This window comes from Balaenoptera acutorostrata, chromosome 11 (genome assembly GCF_949987535.1).
Source record: "Balaenoptera acutorostrata chromosome 11, mBalAcu1.1, whole genome shotgun sequence".
In the NCBI taxonomy this organism is placed as follows: Eukaryota; Metazoa; Chordata; class Mammalia; order Artiodactyla; family Balaenopteridae; genus Balaenoptera; species Balaenoptera acutorostrata.
This window is the reverse complement of record NC_080074.1, coordinates 104,010,088-104,031,864: the sequence shown is the minus strand read 5'-3', so window position 1 is coordinate 104,031,864 and position 21,777 is coordinate 104,010,088. Positions and strand designations below refer to the sequence as shown.

Sequence of the window (21,777 nt, the reverse complement as noted above, 5' to 3'; positions counted from 1 at the left end):
CACGGGCTTAGTTGCTCTGTGGCATGTGTGATCTTCCTGGACCAGGGCTCAAACCTGTGTCCCCTGCATTGGCAGGCGGATTCTTAACCACTGCGCCACCAGGGAAGTCCCAGCCCTTTCGTTTTTCTCCCAAATTAAATATCACCCCGATCCGTTATCAGAGGAGCTACTCTGGTCAAAGCTAGGTTGGCGAGAAGCAGGCTAGGGACCCCTCGTGCTAGTCACCTCTCAGCCCCCATGACTCTCGAACCCGAAAGCACCCCAGAACCCAGTTTAAAAGCCCCTGGAGTAGAGGACCACAGAGGCCCCATCTGGCCCCGTTGTCCGTGACCCTGACACTGGAGGCTCTGACGGTGTGGGTGGGAACTCCCAGGAGGCCCCATTCCTTCTGCATCAGCCCAGCTGTCCCCCGCCCCTCACAGCTGTGGCCCAGCCCTCGCTCCTTTGTCCCCGGGACAGCTGGCTGGGCCGCAGCTGCTGGTCCCTCCCTCTCAGGCTGGCACATGTGTACCCGGACGTCCCCGGCCCTGCAGCCCACTTGCTCCTCACTCCCCTCTCTGGTCAGCCTGTGACTCACCAGGGCCTGGTAGGGGACCGGATGGAGAGCCGAATGTCCAGGGTTCTGTTCAGAGCCGTCGAGGGGCGCTTTGGATTCCCGTGGGCTATACGGCCCACGTGTGCTCGAGGAACTGAGCCTGTCTCTGCCCACAGGCTCTAACATGGGGCTGGGAACAGCCTCTGGGGACCGCTGGACAGGCTTCAAGGGGAGCCATGGGCCCCTTAAATAATATGCACATTTTCATGTACATGCATTTTTCGGAGAAGATTGGTCTGAGGATTTTGTCATATTCTCCAGAGGGTCTGGGGCCCAACGTAGTTAAGCTCCCTGGTGGATGGCAAGGTCAGGTAGAAATCCTCGGGTCACGGCCCTGGTCTGGCCTGGCTCTGCCCTGGGCCGTGGGCCCTCGGCCATGTCACCCACCTGCCTCAAGCTCCATCCAGCTTCCCCGCCTGTAAAATGACAGGGTTGAGCAAGGTGGTATCTCAGGTCCCCTCCAGCCGCAAAATTCAGTAGCCTGGTCACTGATGTCATCCCCCACTCCCACCTGATTCCTGTCCCACTTGCTGGTCCCTGGCCGTTCGTTTAGACTGGCCATCGGGAAGGGACTCAGGTTGCCGACACAGGGTTGGAGCTCTCTGGCGTCCCACCAGTGCAGTTGTTAACAGAGGTTTGTGGGCCTCCTGGGGCGCGGCCTGCCGCCCCGTTCGTGTCCTGGAGGGAGCGGGCCTGGGCGTGTATGGCATCTCCCTCCCGAAATCAGCAGAGTCCTTGGGGAGAGGCAGCCTGATGCTTTGGTTATCAGAGACAGCCTGAGAGCAAGGCCCAAGTTTGGCCCCAAAAGGACAGTGGGCTGGGGTGTCCTACCACTCAGCACGGCCTCCCGGGCCCTCTGTGGTGAGGACGGGTGCCGTCAGACCCTGATGTGCTCCTTCCTTGGTTTGCTCAGCCCCCCGGGCCTGCAGAGGTCAGAGGTCACGGATGAGCCATCCCGGACGGACCTTAAGGGCCGACTGTCACGTGACCCCTGTCAACACCCAAGTCCCCTAAATCCTCTGAGCCTCAGTTTCTTCATCTTAGAACGGGGCGCCTACGAGTCCTGCCAGCCTCACGGGGGCACTGAGATGTTCAGAACCAAAGTGAGACGGCGTTCTTTACCTTCCGGGGGCTGTCTCGTGCGTGCCCCACGAGCGTAAGGGTCCCTGAGAAGCCGAGTGGAAGGGCCTGGCCCCAGACCTCATCGCGCAGGATGCCGGGCGCACCACCTGGACCCTTCGGGCCCGACGCCGTGGTGATGCTCCCCCCCACCCCCGGGCGAGTGAAGTCATATGCAAAACCAGCTGCGGGCCGAGAGGACCTCCCTCAGCAGTTAGCTTGCTTATTACTCAGGACAGATTCGGGTCCACCAATCTGGTTATTAAATAAAGGGCCCACTTATTTTTCCCATTTGAAAAATAATTCATCATAAAGATACAGAATTTCTAATCAGAGCTCCCGAGTTGACATAAACCAACCTTTTGTCTCCAGTAATGCTTCCCATACTGAATAATACTTGCTGTTCAGTCTGTATGTGTGGTCTTCTTTTGGACCCACTAGGCTTTCTGACATACAGTATGCTGTCTTACTGGTTTTGAAGACCTTTGGGATTGGGGAGCTCAGGATGGGGACCACTGGCTAATACAAGTAGTAACCAAGTATTATTACTATTATTATTATAAGCAGGTCATACTGCTGATTTGTTCAGAGCCTCTGCAAGGTGAACCCATTTTGGGGGGGGGGTCTTTGGACCATAGAGGGGACCCATAGAGGGCAGATAGTTGGTATTTGCATCCTGACACGTAAAAGGTTCGGGAGCCATGGGTGCCCGTGGTACAGTAGAGATCCACAGGCCAGGGCTAAGACGGGGGCCACAGGAGACCGTCCCTTGTCACCGTCCATGTGACCGAGGATGACCCCTGCCCAACAGATATTCATGCACCATCTCCCAAGGGCCAGTTGTGGCCCCAGCCACCCCTGGTGTGGAGGTGAGCAAGACCTGGGTGGTCCCTGTGTCCCTGAGGTTGGTAACAGGAGAGCCATGGTCTGGCAGGTGGCCTCCGAAGTCTCTTTAAACCCTAATGCGACTGGCAGGGCGAGTGTTGTGCCCCTTTGACAGATGAGGAAAGTGATCAGAGCCACCGAGTGACTTACTCAAGTCACAGGACCGGTTCGCAGCCCTGCAGGAGCGTGAGCCTCGTCCCCAGGGCCGAGTCCAGGGTCTGGCTTCCCTGTCACCAGCTGGACCCGCCTCTCCCGACCTGCCGTGGTGCCCATGCTGAGGCCTCCCTCAATGTCTCCCCAGGATCAGGCAGCTAAGGACAAGGCCCTGCAGAGCATGGCTGCTATGTCGTCCGCCCAGATCATCTCTGCCACAGCCTTCCACAGTAAAATGGCCCTCACCCGGGGCCCAGGCTACCCGGCGGTCTCAGGGGTAAGTGGGGCTGCCTGGAGTCGGAGGCCGGACCGCCCCGTCCTTCTCACTCCTCCCCCTTCCAAGGCACTGGCCACACCAAAGTCCTCACTTGCGTCCTCTCGGGCCAGGAGAGCCGGGGAAGGAGAGACCAAGGACCGAAGGGCCATGCCATTGCCGGGACCGCCCTCCTGGGGGCCTTGGCAGTGACAAGGGTGCAGCCGCGCCCCCGTCAGCCGGCCACCCAGGGGCTCTGCAGAGTTGGCCCCGTTTACAGAAGAGGAGGCTGAGGCCCAGCTTTGGGGCAGCACTGGCATGTTCTGAGGAGCCCCTCTACCCCACCCCCAGCTCAGCCTCGTCCCCCCTCCGCCCTCAGGGGCTCCTTCCAGGTAAAGGGCTGATGTCCAGGAACAAAGTCCTCTCGAAGTTTAAACTGAGAACGGGTCTCTTGGCCGTGGCCAGGTGGGTCCCGCTCTAAGAATAGTCCAGAGAGGCCCCTCCTCCGCAGGGCTGAGTCCTCCCAGGGTGTTGTAGGCTGTTGGGACTAACGCACCGCCGCAGGCCCTGTGTCCGGGGAGCCTCTCGTCCAGCATTTTTTCCGAGTGTGTCCAGAGGCCGCTAGGCCGGCAGGGCGTTGAATGGACAGGACGACGGGACGAATGCGTGCACACGTGACTCAGGGGCACTCAAGTCTCAATAGGGTGCTTGACTCCAGATCTCTTGAGGGTCCTGCGTGCCACTGTCGCCAGGCATCTGTCCCCGAGGAAGGGGACGAGTGCCGTGTTTGCAAGCCCGGCGGGCGTTCCAGAGCCTGGAGGTCCTTGCAGCGCTCGCGGGGACGCCGTGCTGCCAGGCTCTAGGCAGGCACCCTTCCCAGGCCCCGGCCCCGGCCGCGCCCTCCAGCTGAGCCCCTGCCCCGTCTCTGTCTCGACGCCGCCGGCCGCGCACACTGGGCTCTGCTGACTCCGTGCTTTTGTCTCCTCAGTTTTGGCAAGGAGCTTTGCCGGGCCACGCCGGAACGTCCCACGAGTGAGTATGGCCACCGTGCGGCCCCGTTGCTCCCTGGGCTGCACTTGAGCCTGCGAACTCGTGCTGCTGACCCAGGCCGCAGGGTGGGAGAGCCGCAGGCTGGGGTCAGCCTTTCCGGATGGCCCTGCACTTACGATGAGGCTCTTCTGCTCTCGGGCACCCTGGGGTGGCGTTTGCTGAAGCCCCAGTCTATCCGGGGCGTAGCAGAACCCGAGCTCGGGACCCCGAGGGGAGGAGGCTAGGAACCAGCCCTCTGGCTGGCCTGGGAGGGAGGGAGGAGGGGTGGGTTTTCCCAACAGACCTGCTGCTTCTGTGGGTCGGCCAGAATCCCAAGGGAGCGGGAGGCCAGAGCCACTGACCACCCGGGCCTGCCTCACTGAAGACACCGTTGGACCCTGACCAGGCTCTAGGGCTGCCACCTGCCCCCAGGCCCACGCATCCTCTCTCGTCTCCCACAGTGTGAAACCTTTCTCTCAGCAAACCTACGCTGTCCAGCCGTCACTGCCTCTGCCAGGTGGGTCAGCGGGCTCTGCCTCCCTCGTGCATCACACCCCAGTGGCTCCTGCTGCGGGTCCCAGGCCCTGACTGCTAGACGCCTCTAGCAGTCCCCTTAGATGCTGCCCTGGCACGTGCTCACACCGTGCACCCCATCTCCCAGCTCCACCTCGATCCTCTTCAAGGAGCCAAGCCCCCTGCGCCCCCGGGGCTGCCCATCCTCCCCAAGCCCCTCCCCAGCGAGGCTCAAGGCTGGCAGGGTGCGCACAGCTCAAGGGGCAGTGCCTGCGCCCCGGGGTGGCCACTCCACCCGCATGTGTGCCCCCGTCCTGCTTGGCTCCTGGGATGGCTTCCCTCTGTGACACTGTAATCCTCTCCTTCAAGGTGGGGGTCCAGCAGAGCATGGCTTTCCAGCCCGGAGCCCCTGGTTAGCAGAGGGAAGGCTCCTGGCATGAGGCAGATGGAGGTCCAGCTGGGCAGCACGGAGCTCCCGCCTTCCCCGCTCACGTGACCCGCTCTGTCCCTGCCTCTTTCTCAGGAAGGTCCCTCCACCTTCCGCTCTGCAGGGCGAGATAGGATCCTCGCCTTCACCCTCCTTTCCTGGCTTGGGAATGGCTCCGGCCTGCACGGTGGCCTGGCTTTTCCTGCTCTGAGAGCGGGCCCTGCCACCCTCCTAGGTTCCTGACGGCTGCTCAGGGGCCGCCCACCCCCTCTAGTCTGTGCTCTCCCCTCACGGCTCCCCCACCCCGTCTGCAGTCTCATCCCCGCTCTTACCCCCTGTAACTCACCTGTCATCTTTTTTTGTTGTTGCTAATATTTATTTATTTGACTGCGTCGGGTCTTAGTTGTGGTGTGCGGACTTAGTTGCCCCGCAGCGTGTGGGATCTTAGTTCCCCGACCAGAGATCGAACCCGCGTCCCCTGCCTTGGAAGGTGGATTCTTAACCACTGGACCACCAGGGAAGTCCATCCATCATCTTTTTAAAGCATCAATCTCACCGTGCTGCTTCCAGCTTAGAATCCGTTAGTGGCTCCCTGGTGCCTTCAGGACACAATCTAAGCTTAATTGTCACTCTGTGTGCCCTGGGCAGCGTCTGGGGCTGGTGTCTGTGTCTGTCTTCTGTGTGTCGGGCCACATCCGGTGTGCACGCCACTCTTGAACAAATGAACGAGTGATTCGGCTCATCCGTCAAATACCAGCTGGTGTGTCCAGCATGGTCCTCCGCCCGCCCCCCGCCGTCCCTTGTCTGTTTCCTCCCCGGGCTTCTGACGTACCTGCCTCACTGCCCTCTTGTCCTGTCCGCCACCAAGCCCTGGGGTCTTGCTCCCTCCATGTCCCTCCTGTGTCCCCTTCTCTTCACTCCACTGCCCTCTTCATTTTCCCATTTGGGAAAAACCCACAAGGCCTGGGCTTCTGGTCCACCTCGCCCCAGCCCAGTCCTTCCCCCACGTGGAACAGGGTCTTCAGAAATGCACAGCCGATCGCTCCTCGGCCCCGCCTAAAATCCTCCGATCGCCCTCCTGAGCTCAGGCTGAAACCCGTACCCCTTACCTAGCAGCCAGGGCCCGTCTCTCCAGCCCCGGCACAAACCCGCCCTCCCCGTCACGTCTGCCAGGCGGAGCCCCCGAGCTCACGGTGCATCTCGCAGCCCCGTGCCCTCTGCCTGGAGCCCCCTTCCCCTGTCTGCACCTGCTGCCTCCCACTCTTACCCCGTACCCTCTTTCAGCATCACCTTCGGGTGGCCTTTCTGACGCTCTTCACAGAGGACTAGGAGCCCCCCTCCCCCGCTGTGCTGAGTGCCTTCCTTGTCCGTTTTCCTCACGTTCATTGCTTCACTTACTTGCCAGCCAGCAGCCAGTGCCTGTTCTGGGCCGGGCGCTGTCCCAGGGGCTGGACAGCAGACGCTCATGTCATTGTAATAGTTGGTCGTCTCCCTGGCTGGACCAGAAGTTCCTCCAGGGCAAGAACCAAGCGGAGGCTGCCCTGGAAGCCCTGGGTCCAGCAGGCATCCCACCCCCCAACCCCAGCCAGCATCCAGTCTCCCCTGAATGCAGTTCCGTGCAGGGGCCCGAGGGGACCGAGCTGTTCCAGGCTGAGCTCCCTGCCAGGGCTGCCCCTGGACCGCTGGCCAGTGCTCTGCCCCCCCCGCTGGGAGACCGCGTTAAGGCAGACAGCAGGTCCCCCAGCCGGAGGGTCTGGGGGCCTGGCAGAGGGTGCGGCAGGGAGGCGCTGTGGACCGGCTCCCACGTGCCGTCCACTGTGTGCAGGGTTCGAGTCTGCCGCAGGAGCCTCCCCGTCGCCCTCCGCGCCCCCAGCACCCCCGTGGCAGGGCCGCAGCGTGGCCAGCCCCAAGCTCTGGATGTTGGAGTTCTCCGCCTTCCTGGAGCGGCAGCAAGACCCCGATACGGTAGGTCCTGGCCTCCGTCTGGCCACTCTCCCGCCCGGTCCTCGCGCCTGGGGCGGCTGCTCCCGTGCGTCCCCCAGCGCCTCTTCCTCCTGCTCTGGCCTTCTCGCCCTGCTCTCTGCCCCGCGCCACCTTGGGGCCGAACTTAGGGTCCTCGTTCCTTTCCATCCCCCCTTATCCTTCCGTCCTCTCCCTCCCCGCTTCCTTCTCACTGGACCTTCCCTCTGTCCCTGGCTCTGTTTCTGCTCCCTCCCCAAGCCCTCCCACGGTTCCTGTGCCCCGTCCCGGTGCCCCGAGGCTCTGTCCCTTCCCTGCTCCCACCATGTCCACCTTCTTCCTGGTCCGGTCACCTCTCCTTCTGAAGGCACTGGTCCCAGCCCTGCCCACAGGCTGCTCTGCCCTTTCCCTGTGGCTCTGAGTCTGTCCCGTGTCCTCGGGAACACCATCAGGAGCAGCAGCCCACCCCCATCCCGCCCCCTTCAGTGTCTCCGTCCTGGGTGACCGGTGTCACCTGCAAAGTCCAGGTGGGCAGGATGCCAGAGTCGGGGGGACTTCACTGACTATTTCACTTTGACATTTTCAAGCTTATGGTTTAGGTGAGGAACCCAGCGTGGACCACGAAAGAAGCGGCTCTTTAGTCGCAGTGAGGGACCGCAGCCGCCGCCTCCGGGGGGAGCACCCCTCGTATGGGCCGCTGGTTTTCTGTCACAGACGAGATCACGGGGGTCCAGAGATAGAAAATGAGTCGCCTAAGGATGTTAGCGACAGAGTGAAGACTCAGTACAAATAACGACCAGAAAGTGCCGAGCATCTGCTGGGGGTCACCCTGCCCCAGGTGCTGGACACCTGTTGACTCTGCTTTACACTCAGCCCTTCTACTGGCTCCGTTTTACCAGAGGGGAAACTGAGGCCCCCGCCGTGGCATCCCTGCTCTGGGCCCCTGGCCGGGCTCTGAGCCCCGGTCTGTCTGGTCTGTCTGCCCCGCCGCCCCCATGGCCCCTCAGACCAGCTCTTCTCTGTCCACAGTACAATAAGCACCTGTTCGTGCACATCGGCCAGTCGAGCCCCAGCTACAGCGACCCCTACCTCGAAGCCGTGGACATCCGCCAGATTTACGACAAGTTCCCGGAGAGGAAGGGTGGTCTCAAGGAGCTCTTTGAACGGGGACCCTCCAACGCCTTTTTCCTCGTGAAGTTCTGGGTAAGCCTTGGATGACCTCCTCCTTCCCACCCCAGCACGTCGATGACCGCAGGGAGGAAGGAGGAGGGGTGGGCCTTGGCGGCGGTGGGACCTGGGACGCGCAGGACAAGAGCGAAGGGCCAGCACAGAGCGGCCCTCTGGTGCCGGGAGCTCAGACCGGGTGGGGCCATTGGTGCCGCAGAGCGAGGCCCCCTCCTGATGGCGGGTGATGGTCACGCCCGGGCAGAAGTGCGGCCTCAAGGGGTCTGTAGTACCAGAGAGGACCTACAGGAGGCCTCAGGGGTAGTCACCCAAGGCTTTCAATGCCAAGGTTTCCGGGCCCGCAGCGGGGCAGCTGTTGGGCTGGATGGGGCTTGGAGAAGTGGACGGTAGGCTTAGGTTGGGTCATCCCCAAAGAAACACCGAGCTTCTGCAAGAGCTCAGCCCATAGCTCGGCCTCCGCCGCCCTCCCCAGCTCACCCCTGCATGGGTGCTGTGTGGGTAAAGCCTCCTTCTTTCGAAAACTCCTCCAAGACCAGGAGGCATAGGACCTGTTCCGGGGGCCCAGCACCCACAGAAAAGGGTTGCCGGGAAGAGGGACAGGGCAGGAGAAGCCAGTGGGAGGAAGTGCAGGAAATCCTTCTGGCTGGTGATCAGAGCTTTCGAATCATCTCGGAGCCCGGAAGCTGGGCCTTTATTTGGTCTCGGACCACTTTGATAACCTGAAAGCTGTGCTTTTCCTAGAAGTGGGCATATTCACACGAAAGTGTACATGCAGTTCCAGGTGGCTTACTGGTCCCTGGCTAGGAGCTCTTAGCCTAGCCCTCGTCCGCAACCAAATCTGTGGGGCTGGCTGTCTACAGAAAAGGCAGGAACAGAGACCCAGGGCCTGGATCCCAAAGAGGCTCAGTGTTTGCCCCTGCAGGACAGCTTGCTCTGTGAGCCGATGGAGGTTGGCCCTGGGCCTTCAGGGATGGGCAGAGTTAGGCGGAAAAGGGGAAGGGCCTCCAGGGGGGCTAGTCATGGGTAAACGTGTAAGAGAGGGAACCACGGAAAGTAAAACAGGAGAGGTGAGTCAGATCCTGGAAGGTCCTGATCCTACAAAGGTCTGGATTTGATTCTATGCTGGGATGAAAAATAGGTAATAGTTTCTTTTACTTTATCTTATTTTTAAATCAGTGCATGTTCATAGTTATTAATACCAAGAGGCTTATGAATGAAAACCGTCAGGTTCTCGTCCGCCTCCTCCCAACCCCAAGCCCAATCCCGAGAGGCAATCACTGTAAAATGTCACTGTTTATTCTGGGTTTTATCTCCTTAGTTCTAAATATCTGCTTATATTGCTATACTTTGATATCTATGTATTATGTATTTATGGTAGGAAAACATTGGCTATATTATACCACTTTTCCCCTCATCGTCCCAGTAAGTTATATAATTTAGTCAAAACAATAAAGTGTTTAGATTTTGTGACAACGTAGATTGACCACCAGAGTGTGTAATGATTACATTTCATTTCTTGTGCAACTTTTTGGGTTTTCCTAAAAATAAATGGCTCTTTCGCTTGCACATTTCTAAAAAACCTATTATTAAAATTTTACAAATTGTTCTATCATAACCACCATATAAAATTTAAAAAATTGTTTTTCACCCAGTGCTCAAGCCTATCAGATAATTTATCCTTTGTCCCTTTCTCCTTCGGGATGCCTCTGTTCTGCTCCGGTTTGAACCGGTTTTCCTCCAGGCCTGCTCAACAGCTGTCCTGAGACCTCTGTTTACTGCTCCTCTATTTTGAATCTACAGTTTCCTAGATCTCATATTTCTCTCTTTTTTGGTGTTCCCCCCTCATTTTGCTGGAATACATTCTCTAGTACCTTCCTAAGAAAAGGTGCATGGTAGATAAATGTTCTAAGTCTACCTGTTTGAAATGTCATTTATTTTCAGTACCTGATTCATAGTTTGGGTACAGAATCTCCATCGTAAATGATTTTCCCTAGAAGTGATTTTCAAGAATCATTTTTTGGTTGCTCCAATGTCTTATAAGAGTAGTCTGGTAGTATTCTAATTCTCTATTCTTTGTTATGTAACTCGGTTTTTTTTAGCCTCTAGGAGTTTTGCATTTCCTCTCTGTTCCTTACGTTCTTAAATTTCACGTTGATGAGCTTTGGGATCTGTGTTGTTTTTCTTCCTATTTTTGAGCCAGGTACTTGGTAGGCAGTGAGAGGAGAGTCTCTCAATTTGGTAAATTTACTTATATTATTTCTTTTTCTTTGTTTTCTCTGTGTTCTTTTCCAGGAACCCCTGTTAGTATGATGTTGGATATCCTGGACCTATCCTCTCTGATTTTTACCATTTATTTATTTTCCAATTCATTTTCTTAGAGACTTTCTTAACTTTATCTTCTAATTAAGAGTGAATCTGAGTGAATATTACATAAAACCCAAAGTAACATTGGCATGAATGAATAGTTCCTTCTTTCGTGTAAAGTAAGTCTGGAGATGGAGTGTCCAGGTCCGGTCCAGCAGCTCCGTGAAATTACCAGAGACCCTACTCGTCTCTATCTGCCATCCTCAGTGTGTGGCTTCTGTCCTCAAGGTCAAGGCTGCTGGGGTTCCAGCCATCACATCCATTTTTCAGGCATCAGGAAGGGGGAAAGCCAACTTAGTTCCCTTTAAGGAGCCTTCCTGGAAGTCCCACACAACTCTTAATTAGTTGTCTGTTTGCAGGTAGCTGCAAAGGAGCCAGGGAAATGTACTCTTTTAGTGGAGTAAATTGCCATTCTGAATAAAATCAGGGTTCTATTACTACAGAAAATGAATGACTCTTTCAGTTGTTGATGTGTCATAGTTTAATTGATGGCTTTTTTTTCTTAATTGTTTGTAAAATCTTGGTGCATTGTACATTTAGTGGTGAAATAGATTAATGGAATATGGTGGCATGCTCTGCCCACCCCGACCCCGCCCCTTGTATCGAATATTTAGTTTTGACCATGACGTTTTTAATTTTTAAAAGCTCCTTCTTCTTCTTTGATTGCATCCTAATCTTGTTTCATGGCTACAATTTTCCTCTCATCTTTCTGGGGACTTGAAGTGAGAATTATTTTTTAAGTTTTCTTCTTCTCCCTTTGTTTCCTTTTAGTCCCTTTTTCTGTCTGTTTGAGTCTTTATCTTTCAAGTTGGAGGATTTTCTCAAATGTCTATAATTCGTGGCCAGATTTTTTGGTCCTTATTTTTTTGACAGCTTTATTGCCATATAATTCACTTACCATATAATTCACCTACTTAAAGTGTACAATTCAGCATTTTTATTATATTCACAGAGTTGCAAGCAGTTAATTTTAGAACATTTTCATCACCCCCAAACCCATTAGTTATCACCTCCACCCCCCAGCCTTAGGCAACCACTAAGCTGCTTTCTGTCTTTATAGCATTTTTAGATATTTCCCATAAATGGAATCTTACAATATATAGTCTTTTGTGACTGGCTTCTTTCACTTAACGTTAAGTTTTTAAGGTTTAGCTATATTATAGCACATGTCAGGACTTCATTCCTTTTTATGGTTGAGTAATATCCCATTGTCTGGATAGACCACATTTTGTTTATCCATTCATCTGTCAGTGATGGGCATTTGGGTTGTTTCCACCTTTGGGCCATTGTGAATAATGCTGCTATGAACTTAATATACAAGTCTTTGTGTGGACATAACTTTTCATTTCTCTTGGGTAGATACTTAGGCATGGAATTGCTGGATCATATGCACTATTTATTTTTGGCTGCGCTGGGTCTTCGTTGCTGCGCGGGCTTTCTCTAGTTGCGACGAGCGGGGGCTACTCTTTGCGGTGCGTGGGCTTCTCATTGCGGTGGCTTCTCTTGTTGCGGAGCACAGGCTCTAAGCACGTGGGCTTCAGTAGTTGTGGCTCGCGGGCTCTAGAGCGCAGGCTCAGTAGCTGTGGTGCACGGGCTTAAATCCACCACGGCATGTGGGATCTTCCCGGACCAGGGCTCGAACCTGTGTCCCCTGCATTGGCAGGCAGATTCTTAACCACTGAGCCACCAGGAAAGTCCCCTCTTTTTACATTCTTGACAGTGTCCTTTGAAGCACAACCTTTTCCATTTTGATGAAGTCTAGTGTATCCTTCCTTTTGTTGTTCGGGCCATTTGTCCATGTCCGGTGACTGGGAACTCTGTGGACAAGGTGTGGGCCTTGTTACCTGCTGGACTTCTCTTTCAGGTGATCGGGGTTGGGGAACCAGCTGCTTTATTGAGGACACTAGTAAATGTCAGCATATTTACTGGACCTTTTCCTTTCCTGAAGTGGTTCAGTTTCTCCAAAGAAGACCCCTACTGTCCCCCGCCCCCTTGGCAGGGACATACGAACATTCTAGCAGTGGGGCAGGGAGAGGGCTAGGGGAGCCGACCATTTCTTAGGCAGCGTTCACCTCATGCCCTGGCTCCCACCCCCTCTTCCGACATGCCTGGTGTCCCTGAGACCTGACGCCCTCCTGTTTAATTTCTTCCCCTGATGTGTGGAGAGGGGGGGCCCGGAGGCCTGACCACCCAGTGTACAGCCTTTCAGCCGGTTCCTTGTGTCATATCCTGTGTCTCCCTGGCCATCACTGTCCTGGCCCCTCTCGTTCCGAGGATGGTGCTGACTTCTCACCCGTCACCCCTCTGAGGGCACTTTCAGGCTGTAACTCTTCTTGCGTCCTTTTCCCCGCAGAAGCCATCCTAGTTCAGATCAGCTGTCAGTCCCCTGGAATTTGTTGAATTCTCCTGTCCGTTTGGTCTTTTCTCCGTTTTCTTCGTGTGTGTGGTGCAGTGCATTAAAAAAGGTCTTTGCCCTCATCCTATCGGCTCTCTGGACGGGGAAATGTGAACTTGTACGGTCAGTCTCCCATTTTACCCAGAGGTCCACGAGGGCCACTGCTAATGGATCGGTAGCATTTGTTTGGAGTGCTGGGTTGAGGAAAATCTGGAGGGAGCCCTTCCTGGATTGACTGGTAATGTCTGCCATGGGTGCAGCAGGGGAGGGTAGTGTGCATTTCCTACATGTTTACCGTCCCTTTGTTTAGGTAATGAGGAGTCCTTGAAGGTTGTTGAACGGGGCATGGCCAGAGCTGTGCTTGGTTAGATGCATTAGCCATCCAGACTGACAGCTGCACTACAGGCCGAGAAAGAGACCTCAGCCTCCTTAGGGCCTCAGCGGAGAGGCTGGCTTTAGAGTCTGATGTACGAGGCAGGATGCCAGGCTCCCTTTTCTCAGGAAGGGCTTAAACCATCTCATTTCCCTTTTTCTTCTCCCTCTTCTCCCTTCCAGCCCTGAACATGGGAGTTGGAACCAAGTGGCTTGGTTGTCAGCAGCCGACTAGCACTGGTACCACCTGGCCAGCGGTGGCAACTCCCACCTCCTGCTGTGTGTCCAGGGAGGTTCCTGGCCTTTCCTTAGGAGAGCCTACGCCCTCTGTCGCCTGCTCCTTCCCCCACCCCCCAAGCCTGTCCAGGTTCAGCCTTGACCCGGAAGAACGCCCTTGGCTCAGCTACCCCGAGGGTTCAATTTAAGGTGACCCCTGACCAGGGAGGCCTGGCTGGCAGGAGGAGTATGGGAACACCACACTGGTCGTGGCAGATAGCATACTGGGGGCCCTTTTCACCAGCTCCAGCCTTCTTTCAGTTGGTGACAGTATTCTGTATTCTTCTAGCCACCATCCAAATGAGAGCCATCCTAGGCCCCCATTTCACAGATGGGGAGACTGAGGCATGGAGTAAGCAAGGGTCTGGCTCTGAGACCCCCAGCCTGGGCAAGCCTTGCTCCTGTAGTCCTTCTTGTGATGCACACGCCGAGGTAGGTCAAGGCAGTCGGCGGAAGGTCACCCCAGGCACTGTTCATAACCTGACTTGTACTAGCATGTTCCATCCTTGCCACACCTCTGAAGGGAGGTACAGCTGACAGCCTCGTTCCGTACAGGGGAAGATGAGGCACAGAGAGGTGAAAGGATGTGCTGGGCAGCCCAGTTCGTAGTGGCAGAACCAGGATCAGAACCAGCCAGCCTAGCTCTGGGAGTGTGCTCGGAACTATCACCCCAGACCATCCTGCCTTGCCGGGTGGCTGGGGTCCCCCGCGCGGCCCCGTGCTCCCCCTGCTCCTGGTGGAGAAGGCTCTGGATAGCTTAAAAAAGGGCCCCCAGCCCCTGAGGAAGGGCAGCTAGTGGGGGCAGGGGGAGAGCAGTCTCAGCTGTGCATTCATTGTCGAGCTGGGCACTTGGGGTTCTTGGGTCTTCTAGAGCCCAGGCTTCCCTTCCAGGAGATGGGCCGGGGTGTCCTGCCAAGAGATCAGAGCTGGCAGGTGGGGAGGAGGACCAGAGGATCCTTCTCCTACCTGGCTCGTGGCCCTGGTCCTCTCCTTCCTTCTGACTCTGGGGAGGCTGGAGGTGGGGGTGAGGGGAGGAGAGGAGGTGGAGACGGTGGTGCTGGGCAGCGTGATTGGGCAGGTTCCACGTCGGGCCTCTGTGCTCCGTCCACGGGCTGCGCACACAGCCCGTGCCGTGCGGACCCGATAGGAGCTTGCGTTCCGAGTGGGAGAATCAGAGCAGGTCTCGCCTGCTCTGTGTGGGAGGGGGTGGGCTACCAGTGAGCCCTCCCAGCGTGTCAGGAGAGCAAGGCAGGCAGCAGAGGGCCCAGCTGGAGAGCTGTGTCCCGAGGGAGTCTCGGCTCCTCTGGGCCCTGTTTCTCCACCTGAAAAGTCAGCATTTGTCCCGGAGGGCCTGCGAGTGGCTTGTGTCTGAGGACCCTGCTGAGTGGGGTCAGCTGGGGGTGGGAGGGTGGGCACGTGGGCGGCCAGGGCACCTTGGCCATCATCCGGTCCCTCTCCTCCTGGGTGGGGAAGGTAGAGGCGCCAGGGAAGGACAGACCTGGGATGTGGGAGGGGAAGGTCTCCTGCTTGCTAACCACGGGACTTGGGGTCCTCCCAGGCAGCCCCGGCGCCCTAGCCGTCTGGAACCCTCCTCTCCTGCGCCCTGGCCTGTAGCTGGTGTGAGACTGACCACACGATTAGGAAGGGACGCTGCCAGGAGAGGACAGTGTCGCCGCACACCCCCCCCCCTCGCCCCGCCCCAAAGCCTGGCGTTTTCTCGTCCGGCCCCAGGCCCCGGGCACGCAGGCTATGGAGTGGGCCAGAGCCCGCTTGGAGTGGCAGGAGGGCTTTGATGCCCCAGCGCAGCCTCCTGTGCTCCTGCTGCCGATGGTACTGTTCTCTTTGGTGGGGACGGCTAGTAAGTGGTCGGCGCACGGTCCGCCGGGACTCATCGGTTCCAGCTGGCGGTGGCATTGGGGGCAGGAGGGGCTGGGTGTCAGGCTGTGCTCCGTGGGTGTGAGATGCAGGGGCTGAGAAGCTCCTAACTCCCCCAGGACATGTGAGACCAGCAGAGGCCACCTCTGTCCTTAGGCAGTGGGAGAGGGGACTCTTACACACAGATGGCCGTGAACTCCAGTCTGCAGATTGGAAATGCTGAGCAGAGCTGGGCCGAGGCCGGGCAGGGAGGACTGTACCCCAGACCTTCCTCCGTCGAAGGGCCCTGACATTTCTCCCAGGCACATACCAGCCCATAACAATGAATCTGAGCCCCCTGGCCCCCAGGCCCGGCTGTCCCGGCTCATCTGTCAGCCACCCGATCCGCTGCACCTGTTCCAGGCCCAGCCTGTGAGCTGCCACTGCACCGCAGCTATGAATAGGGTGGAAGGCAGGGGGCCGCGGGGGCGCTCTCAGGGTGACGTGGGGGGCAGCTTTGCTCTCAGGCTGAGAAAGCAGAGACGCTGAGCGTGTGTGTGGAGGTGCTCAGACTGGGGGGTACGCAGTGGGGCTGCAGGAGGTGGTGGGTCGCAATTAGGACGGCACTGAGGATGGTGAGGGGCTGTGGAGTGTGCGCTTTTCACTGGCCGGGGTCCCCCAGGACCAAGCAGTGGGGCCATAGGGGAGGTTCTGGGGCAGACGCTGGACCGCCAACGTCCGAGAGAGATGAGACGTCTGAGACTTTCATCTCTACCCCATCTCCTTCTCTCTCTCTCTCAAGCACCAGCTCACCTGTCCTCCTGCTCCCCAACAAGTCGCACACTCCTTGAGAGCAGAGACAACACGGCAGCCTCTTTGGGCCCCCCCTGTCCTGGCCATGCTGGGCCAGGCAGGATAAACGGGCAACGGAGTTGATTGGAAGGACCAGGCGAGTGGGAGGCGATGCCAGAAGCCCCTGGAGTGTCTTTGGGCCGGGGCGGGGCTCCGAGGACTGCCAGGGGTGCAGGAGGTGGAGGTCCCCTTGTGAGCACAAGACCGTTCCTCACCCAGAGCCGCCGAGAGGTTCAACAGCCACGTGCCACTCTGTGGCGGGCACGCCGCGCGCCGGGCCTGAGCCCTGGGAGATCTTGGTGCCCACCTCGAGGGTGCTTACCATCTGGAAGGGGCAAGGCCAGGCCCTGCCAGCACAGGGTGGTGACGGGCACGTCCCATCCCCGCGGGGTGCTGGGCAGCTGCTACCTTGTGCGATGGGGAGAGCCTGGAGGGGCCGTGCCAGCCCTGCCGGAGCCCGGTGCACAGTGCACGGACTCACATTTCTTCATTAACAGTTAGGTGATTGTTTTCATATCTATTAGGAGAAACAGAATCCCTGAGGTCACGGATGTGACTGCTTAGAATAAGAATGAGTTGATTTGAAACAAACCGTTAGGGGTGGAGTGGGGCATGTGGTGAGTGGTACGTGAATAGCATCAATCAGGAGGAGGATGGCGGTGGCCGCATCTGGGAGACATCAGTTCACGTCCTGGCCTCGCCCTCTCGTCCGGGTGCCTGCCCTCCCCAGGAGCCGGACTCCCTGCCAGCTCCTTTCCAGGCACGGTCCACATTCCTGCCCTGCGCTTCTGTATCTCAAGCACACACAAACTGTCTGTCCCCCAGGCCTTTTTGAGGAAGTCCGACAAACTGGGTCTCCGAGGAGGAGCGTGTGACTTAGTAGAGAGAACAGGAGACAGAGAGCTGGTCTGCCAGGGGCCAGGTTTCACTGCACAGCCCGTCACAGCGGCAGTTAATTCCCAGCCCACCGAAGGCCTGGCCCACCTCCGCAGGCCCCTGGGCGCCCCCTGCCCTGCTCCACACCCACCACAGAGGGGGGAGACTGCTGCTTATTTCGGAGTTTAGTTTTCTCTTTTTCTTTTTTCTGGCCACGCCGTGCAGCTTGCGGGATCTTTGTTCCCCAACCAGGGATTGAACCCAGGCCCCCAGCAGTGGAAGTGCAGAGTCCTAACCACTGGACTGCCAGGGAATTAATTCCCTGTAATTCATTTTTTTCTTTCTTCCTAATGGCCCCATGAAAGCCCTTGCTGGGCACACTGAAATGTATGCCATCTAGGTCAACATGGAAACAGCCTTTATTTTCATCATAAAAGTAACACATCCTTATTCTGCTTTATGACCTGCTTTGTTCTTTCTTTCCGCTCAACATTATGTTGTAGTCAGTTCACAATAGTAAATACAGGTCCCTCTCGACACGGTGTGTGGCTCTGTAGTATTTCCACTGTGCCTCAGACAGTTGCCCCCTGCCAGTCTAGAGAGTGTACTTGCTCTTGGAAAACTTCTTTCCCCAAAGGAGAGAAAAGTAACGACTTTGATGGCCAGGGGCAGAGCAGCCCAGGGCCCGGCTCTGAATCGTGCTGGAAACTTCCCGGGGTTCTGGGGCTCCCTGTGACTGTGCAGAAGAGTCCTTGGGGTCAGAATCCTTATCGCGGTCAGGAGCTCCCCTGCGTTTGTGGGGCTGCACTCTGGGTCCCGCTGGGCAGTGATTTGGGACGAGTTGTGTGGATGGGAGGAGAGGCTTCCCCCTAAGAATAAGCCTTTTGCGATCTGTTTGCACACCGCTTCTGAGTCTGAAGCTGCTCTGTTAGCACCCTGACTCAGATGGGGTGATTGGCTGTGGAGCCCAGGTTCCGGGGTGGGGACCCCTCAATGGTTGGGGGCTTCGCCGAGGCACCGAACGGGCTCACCCAGCGTCTCTCGGCTGGGTGGGAGAAGCACCAGAGTTGGAGCCTGAGGACCCAGGGCCCGTGACTCATCCGCTCTGTGGCCTTGGGCAAGGCCCGCGGTCGGGGAGCCTGAGATCAAACTGAGGCCCCCGTCCTGCCTTGTCCCCCCTCACAGGGAGTGGGTGTGAAGTCATGAGTCTTATTACCCACTTTCCTGGGGGGGCAACTTCAAATCGCCCCAACACGCAGCAGGAGGCGCCCTGGACCCTGCCTTCAGGCACGAAGCAGATCAGAGGACTGGGGGCTCCCACACCAGGCTGGGGAGGGCGTTCCCTTTGGCAAAGGGGCTCGGTGAGAGGGTGCTCGCCAGACTTCTGTTGTGCACAGAGCTCTCAGGGCGATTGCAGAGGAGCCCAGCGGAAGGAGGCCGGTGCTGGGGAGATTGGTCCGGAGGCAGAACAGAGATGCAGAAGGTCAAGGGTGGCCGGGCTCGCGGTGCCCCAGAGATGGCGAGGGGCCAGCCCCCAGAGCCATTGCTGAAGGGACACCGGCAGGGCCCTAATGCTCTAAAGACTGATTTGGGGCCCCGCCTGCTGGGCTTTTGGTACCCAGTGGGCATCAGGGCTGGAGCTGATGCAGGCCCAGGTTCTTGCCATTGTTTGGGGCACACGACCTGACTTTACACCAGGCCTGCGTGTGGATGGACGGGGGAGCTTTCCGAGGTCCTGTGTCCACGTTTTTTCTGAGCCCCCTGGTGGCGTCCTGGCCCTGGGGCCTGGGCTGTGGCCCCAGAGGCGGCCTCGGTGCCGCCCCCAACAGGGCCCCTCTGAGTTACCGCCCCTCCTTGGTCTCCCCTTGTCTCCCTCCAGGCAGACCTCAACACCAACATCGAGGATGAGGGCAGCTCCTTCTACGGGGTGTCCAGCCAGTACGAGAGTCCCGAGAACATGACCATCACCTGCTCCACCAAGGTCTGCTCCTTTGGCAAGCAGGTGGTGGAGAAGGTGGAGGTGAGCACGCACCGCCGCTCGCCCGCCTGGGCGCCAGACCGTCGCGCCCCTGCGGCCCGGGCTTCTCACCTCTGTGCCCAGATATGTCTGAATGAATGCAGTCTGATCCTTGCCGTGCCTCATCAATGACAACCCACCTCACGTCCAACACAAGCAGAGCACCTGCCCCCCTATCCTGGTGGGTCTCACCTGTTGCCCGTCAGGTCGCGGGGAACCATTCCAACACCCCAGAGCTGAGCTCCCCTACAGCTCTTAACCCACGACCCCTCGGGTGGAGTCTGGGCAGCAGCGGTCTCTGAGAAGCTCTTCGAGTTAGTTATTTCCAGTGAAATTTTAATTTTGAGATCGTTGTGGAGCCATGTGCAACGGTAATCCCTTCCCTAGTTCCCCCGATGGCAGCATCTTACATACCTAGAGTGGACCATTAGCAACCTGGCTCTTGACGCCGATGTAGCCCACCAACCTGATTCAGATTCCGTCCGTTTACACGCACTCATTTGTGTGCATGCCTGTGTGTGTGTGCCCAGATGTGTAGCTACACATACGTGACGGTTCCGTGGCCACAAGGTCCCTGTGGCCCATCCCTCGTGTGCGGCCAGGATTGAGCTGTCATTCCGTCCCCGTCTCCACGTCTTTAAGCTCCTTCCTCCGATACCTGGCGTCCGGGTCACAGGGGGCGGGGGGTGCTCTGTCTCGAGGGCTCCCTGGGCTCTGCCCGTCCTTCCCACTTAAGGCCGAGCGGGTTGTGGAGCTTCCTCACGGAGCTGGCCAGGCTGGCTGTGGGCAGCGGCCTCCTAAGCCCCACTGTCCCCGGGCCCTGCAGACCGAGTACGCGCGCTACGAGAACGGCCACTACTCCTACCGCATCCACCGCTCGCCGCTCTGCGAGTACATGATCAACTTCATCCACAAGCTGAAGCACCTGCCCGAGAAGTACATGATGAACAGCGTGCTGGAGAACTTCACCATCCTGCAGGTGTGTGCGCGCAGGGGTGTGTGTGCAGGGGTGGGGGGTGAGAGTGGGCGGTGGGCAGAGGAGATGGCATGCTGTCTCCTGGGCCCCGACCCCCTCCTCCCCTCACCCCTGCAGGTGGTCACCAACAGAGACACGCAGGAGACCCTGCTGTGCGTCGCGTACGTCTTCGAGGTGTCGGCCAGTGAGCACGGGGCTCAGCACCACATCTACCGGCTGGTGAAGGAATAAGAGACCGGGGAGCAGGGAGGGGGGCAAGACATCGTGTGTGCAGGGACGTGGGGAGGGGACCCGCGGGGGCAGCCCCCCCAGAGCGCCAAGAGAGTTGCGGTCATGACTCTTCTACCCAGGAACAAACTGCCTGAACCCGCAGTACCTAAGCCCAATAAACCCAAGATCTGTGCGTCTTCAGAGGCCCCATCTGGCTGTGTGAGCCTCGGGAGGGGCTGAGGGAGCAGGGGGCTGGCTGGGAAACAGGCCGGAAGCAGCCCCGGGGTGCGGTCCTGAAGCCAAGGCCCCGGTGGACTCAGCCAGGAACGTCCGGATGCTGAAGCTCAAGATGGGACAGCCCCGCGCTGCACCGGAGCCGCTGCCCCCCCCCCGCTGCCGGCCGCGCTGGGAGGCCTGAGGGCGGGCGTGGGTCCTCGGCCTGTGCGTCCTGTGTGGCCACCTCGGCCACCTGGGAGTGATGCATCCGCCCTGGCCACCTCTGCTGCTGCTGCCCCAGGACAGCCGACAGGGAGGCCCGGCCCAGTCCCGCGGGGTGGGTTTCGGGTGTGGAGGTGACTGAACTCTCAGGAGGTTGGAAGTGGACGCGGTCCGAGCTCTTTAGGTAGTTTTCATCCATCTCCAGGCATGGGCTCCGTGGCCACACTGGCTGCCTGGGGTGGGGGGTGGGTCCCAGGTCAGGGGAGCCCGAGACAGCGAGGGTGGGAGTGCAGTGGTGCAGCCAGCTTTTGAGTGTGGGTGGTGAGGCCGGAGTCACGCGGCCTCCTCTGTGGTGGTGAAGGCCAAGACAGTTTGGTCAGAGGTCTGCGGTGGACCAGTGGTTTCTGAGACCACCCAGTCTGGATGGTCTGTGAGTCTCACCGCGAACCCCTCCCAGCCAAGAAGCCTGCCGGGTGCCGCCTTGGAGCAGCACAGGCCGTCCACGCCCTCCCTAAGTCCACTGCCTACCTAAAGGTCAGGTTCTGTGCCCCCCTCGGCCCTGGGCCTGGAGGAGACCCGCCGAGGGATTTCCCTGGTCTGTTGCTCCTGGGAACGGGCCTCAGTCCTCGTGTGCCCTGCTGCCCGAGCTGTTTCAGCGTGAGTGTCCTTCCTCCCTGTAAAGGGGGATGGGCTTAGTGAGGAGGAAAGATCTTGTCGGTAAAGGGCCTGGTGCAAGATGCACTAAATACAGTAAACATTATTATCCCCTTATCCCTGCCCTTGGGGCGCTCGGGGCCCGGCTCTTTGCTGCCATCTAGTGGCCATTTGGTATCACCGTCTCTAGTGGGGAACCACAATTCCAGGAGCCTGGAGCCGAAGGGGAACAAGATTCAACCTGCAAGTGTTGTGTGTGCCCAGCACTCAGGGAGATGTATGGGGATAAGAAGCGAGTAAGACGACGTTGAGGAGGTGTTACGGAGCGGTTAGGAGCAAGGGCTCTGGAGTCAGGCTGCTAGGATTGGAATCCTG

General features: G+C 58.0%; 1 protein-coding gene across 3 annotated transcripts in view; it reads left to right on the top strand.

Annotated features, from left to right (window-relative positions):
- Positions 1-20,511, top strand: part of TEAD4 (TEA domain transcription factor 4) — a 68,678-nt gene extending 48,167 nt beyond the window's left edge. For all 3 annotated transcript variants that reach the window (XM_057556170.1, XM_057556169.1, XM_057556171.1), the window contains 8 exons: positions 2,901-3,029; positions 3,994-4,037; positions 4,496-4,551; positions 6,800-6,939; positions 7,963-8,136; positions 18,987-19,127; positions 19,951-20,103; positions 20,218-20,511. In XM_057556170.1, coding sequence (XP_057412153.1) covers positions 2,934-3,029; positions 3,994-4,037; positions 4,496-4,551; positions 6,800-6,939; positions 7,963-8,136; positions 18,987-19,127; positions 19,951-20,103; positions 20,218-20,331 — 918 coding nt within the window. In that variant the 5' untranslated portion in view covers positions 2,901-2,933 and the 3' untranslated portion in view covers positions 20,332-20,511. The remainder of the gene's footprint in view (positions 1-2,900; positions 3,030-3,993; positions 4,038-4,495; positions 4,552-6,799; positions 6,940-7,962; positions 8,137-18,986; positions 19,128-19,950; positions 20,104-20,217) is intronic.
- The last annotated feature ends 1,266 nt before the right edge of the window (positions 20,512-21,777 follow it).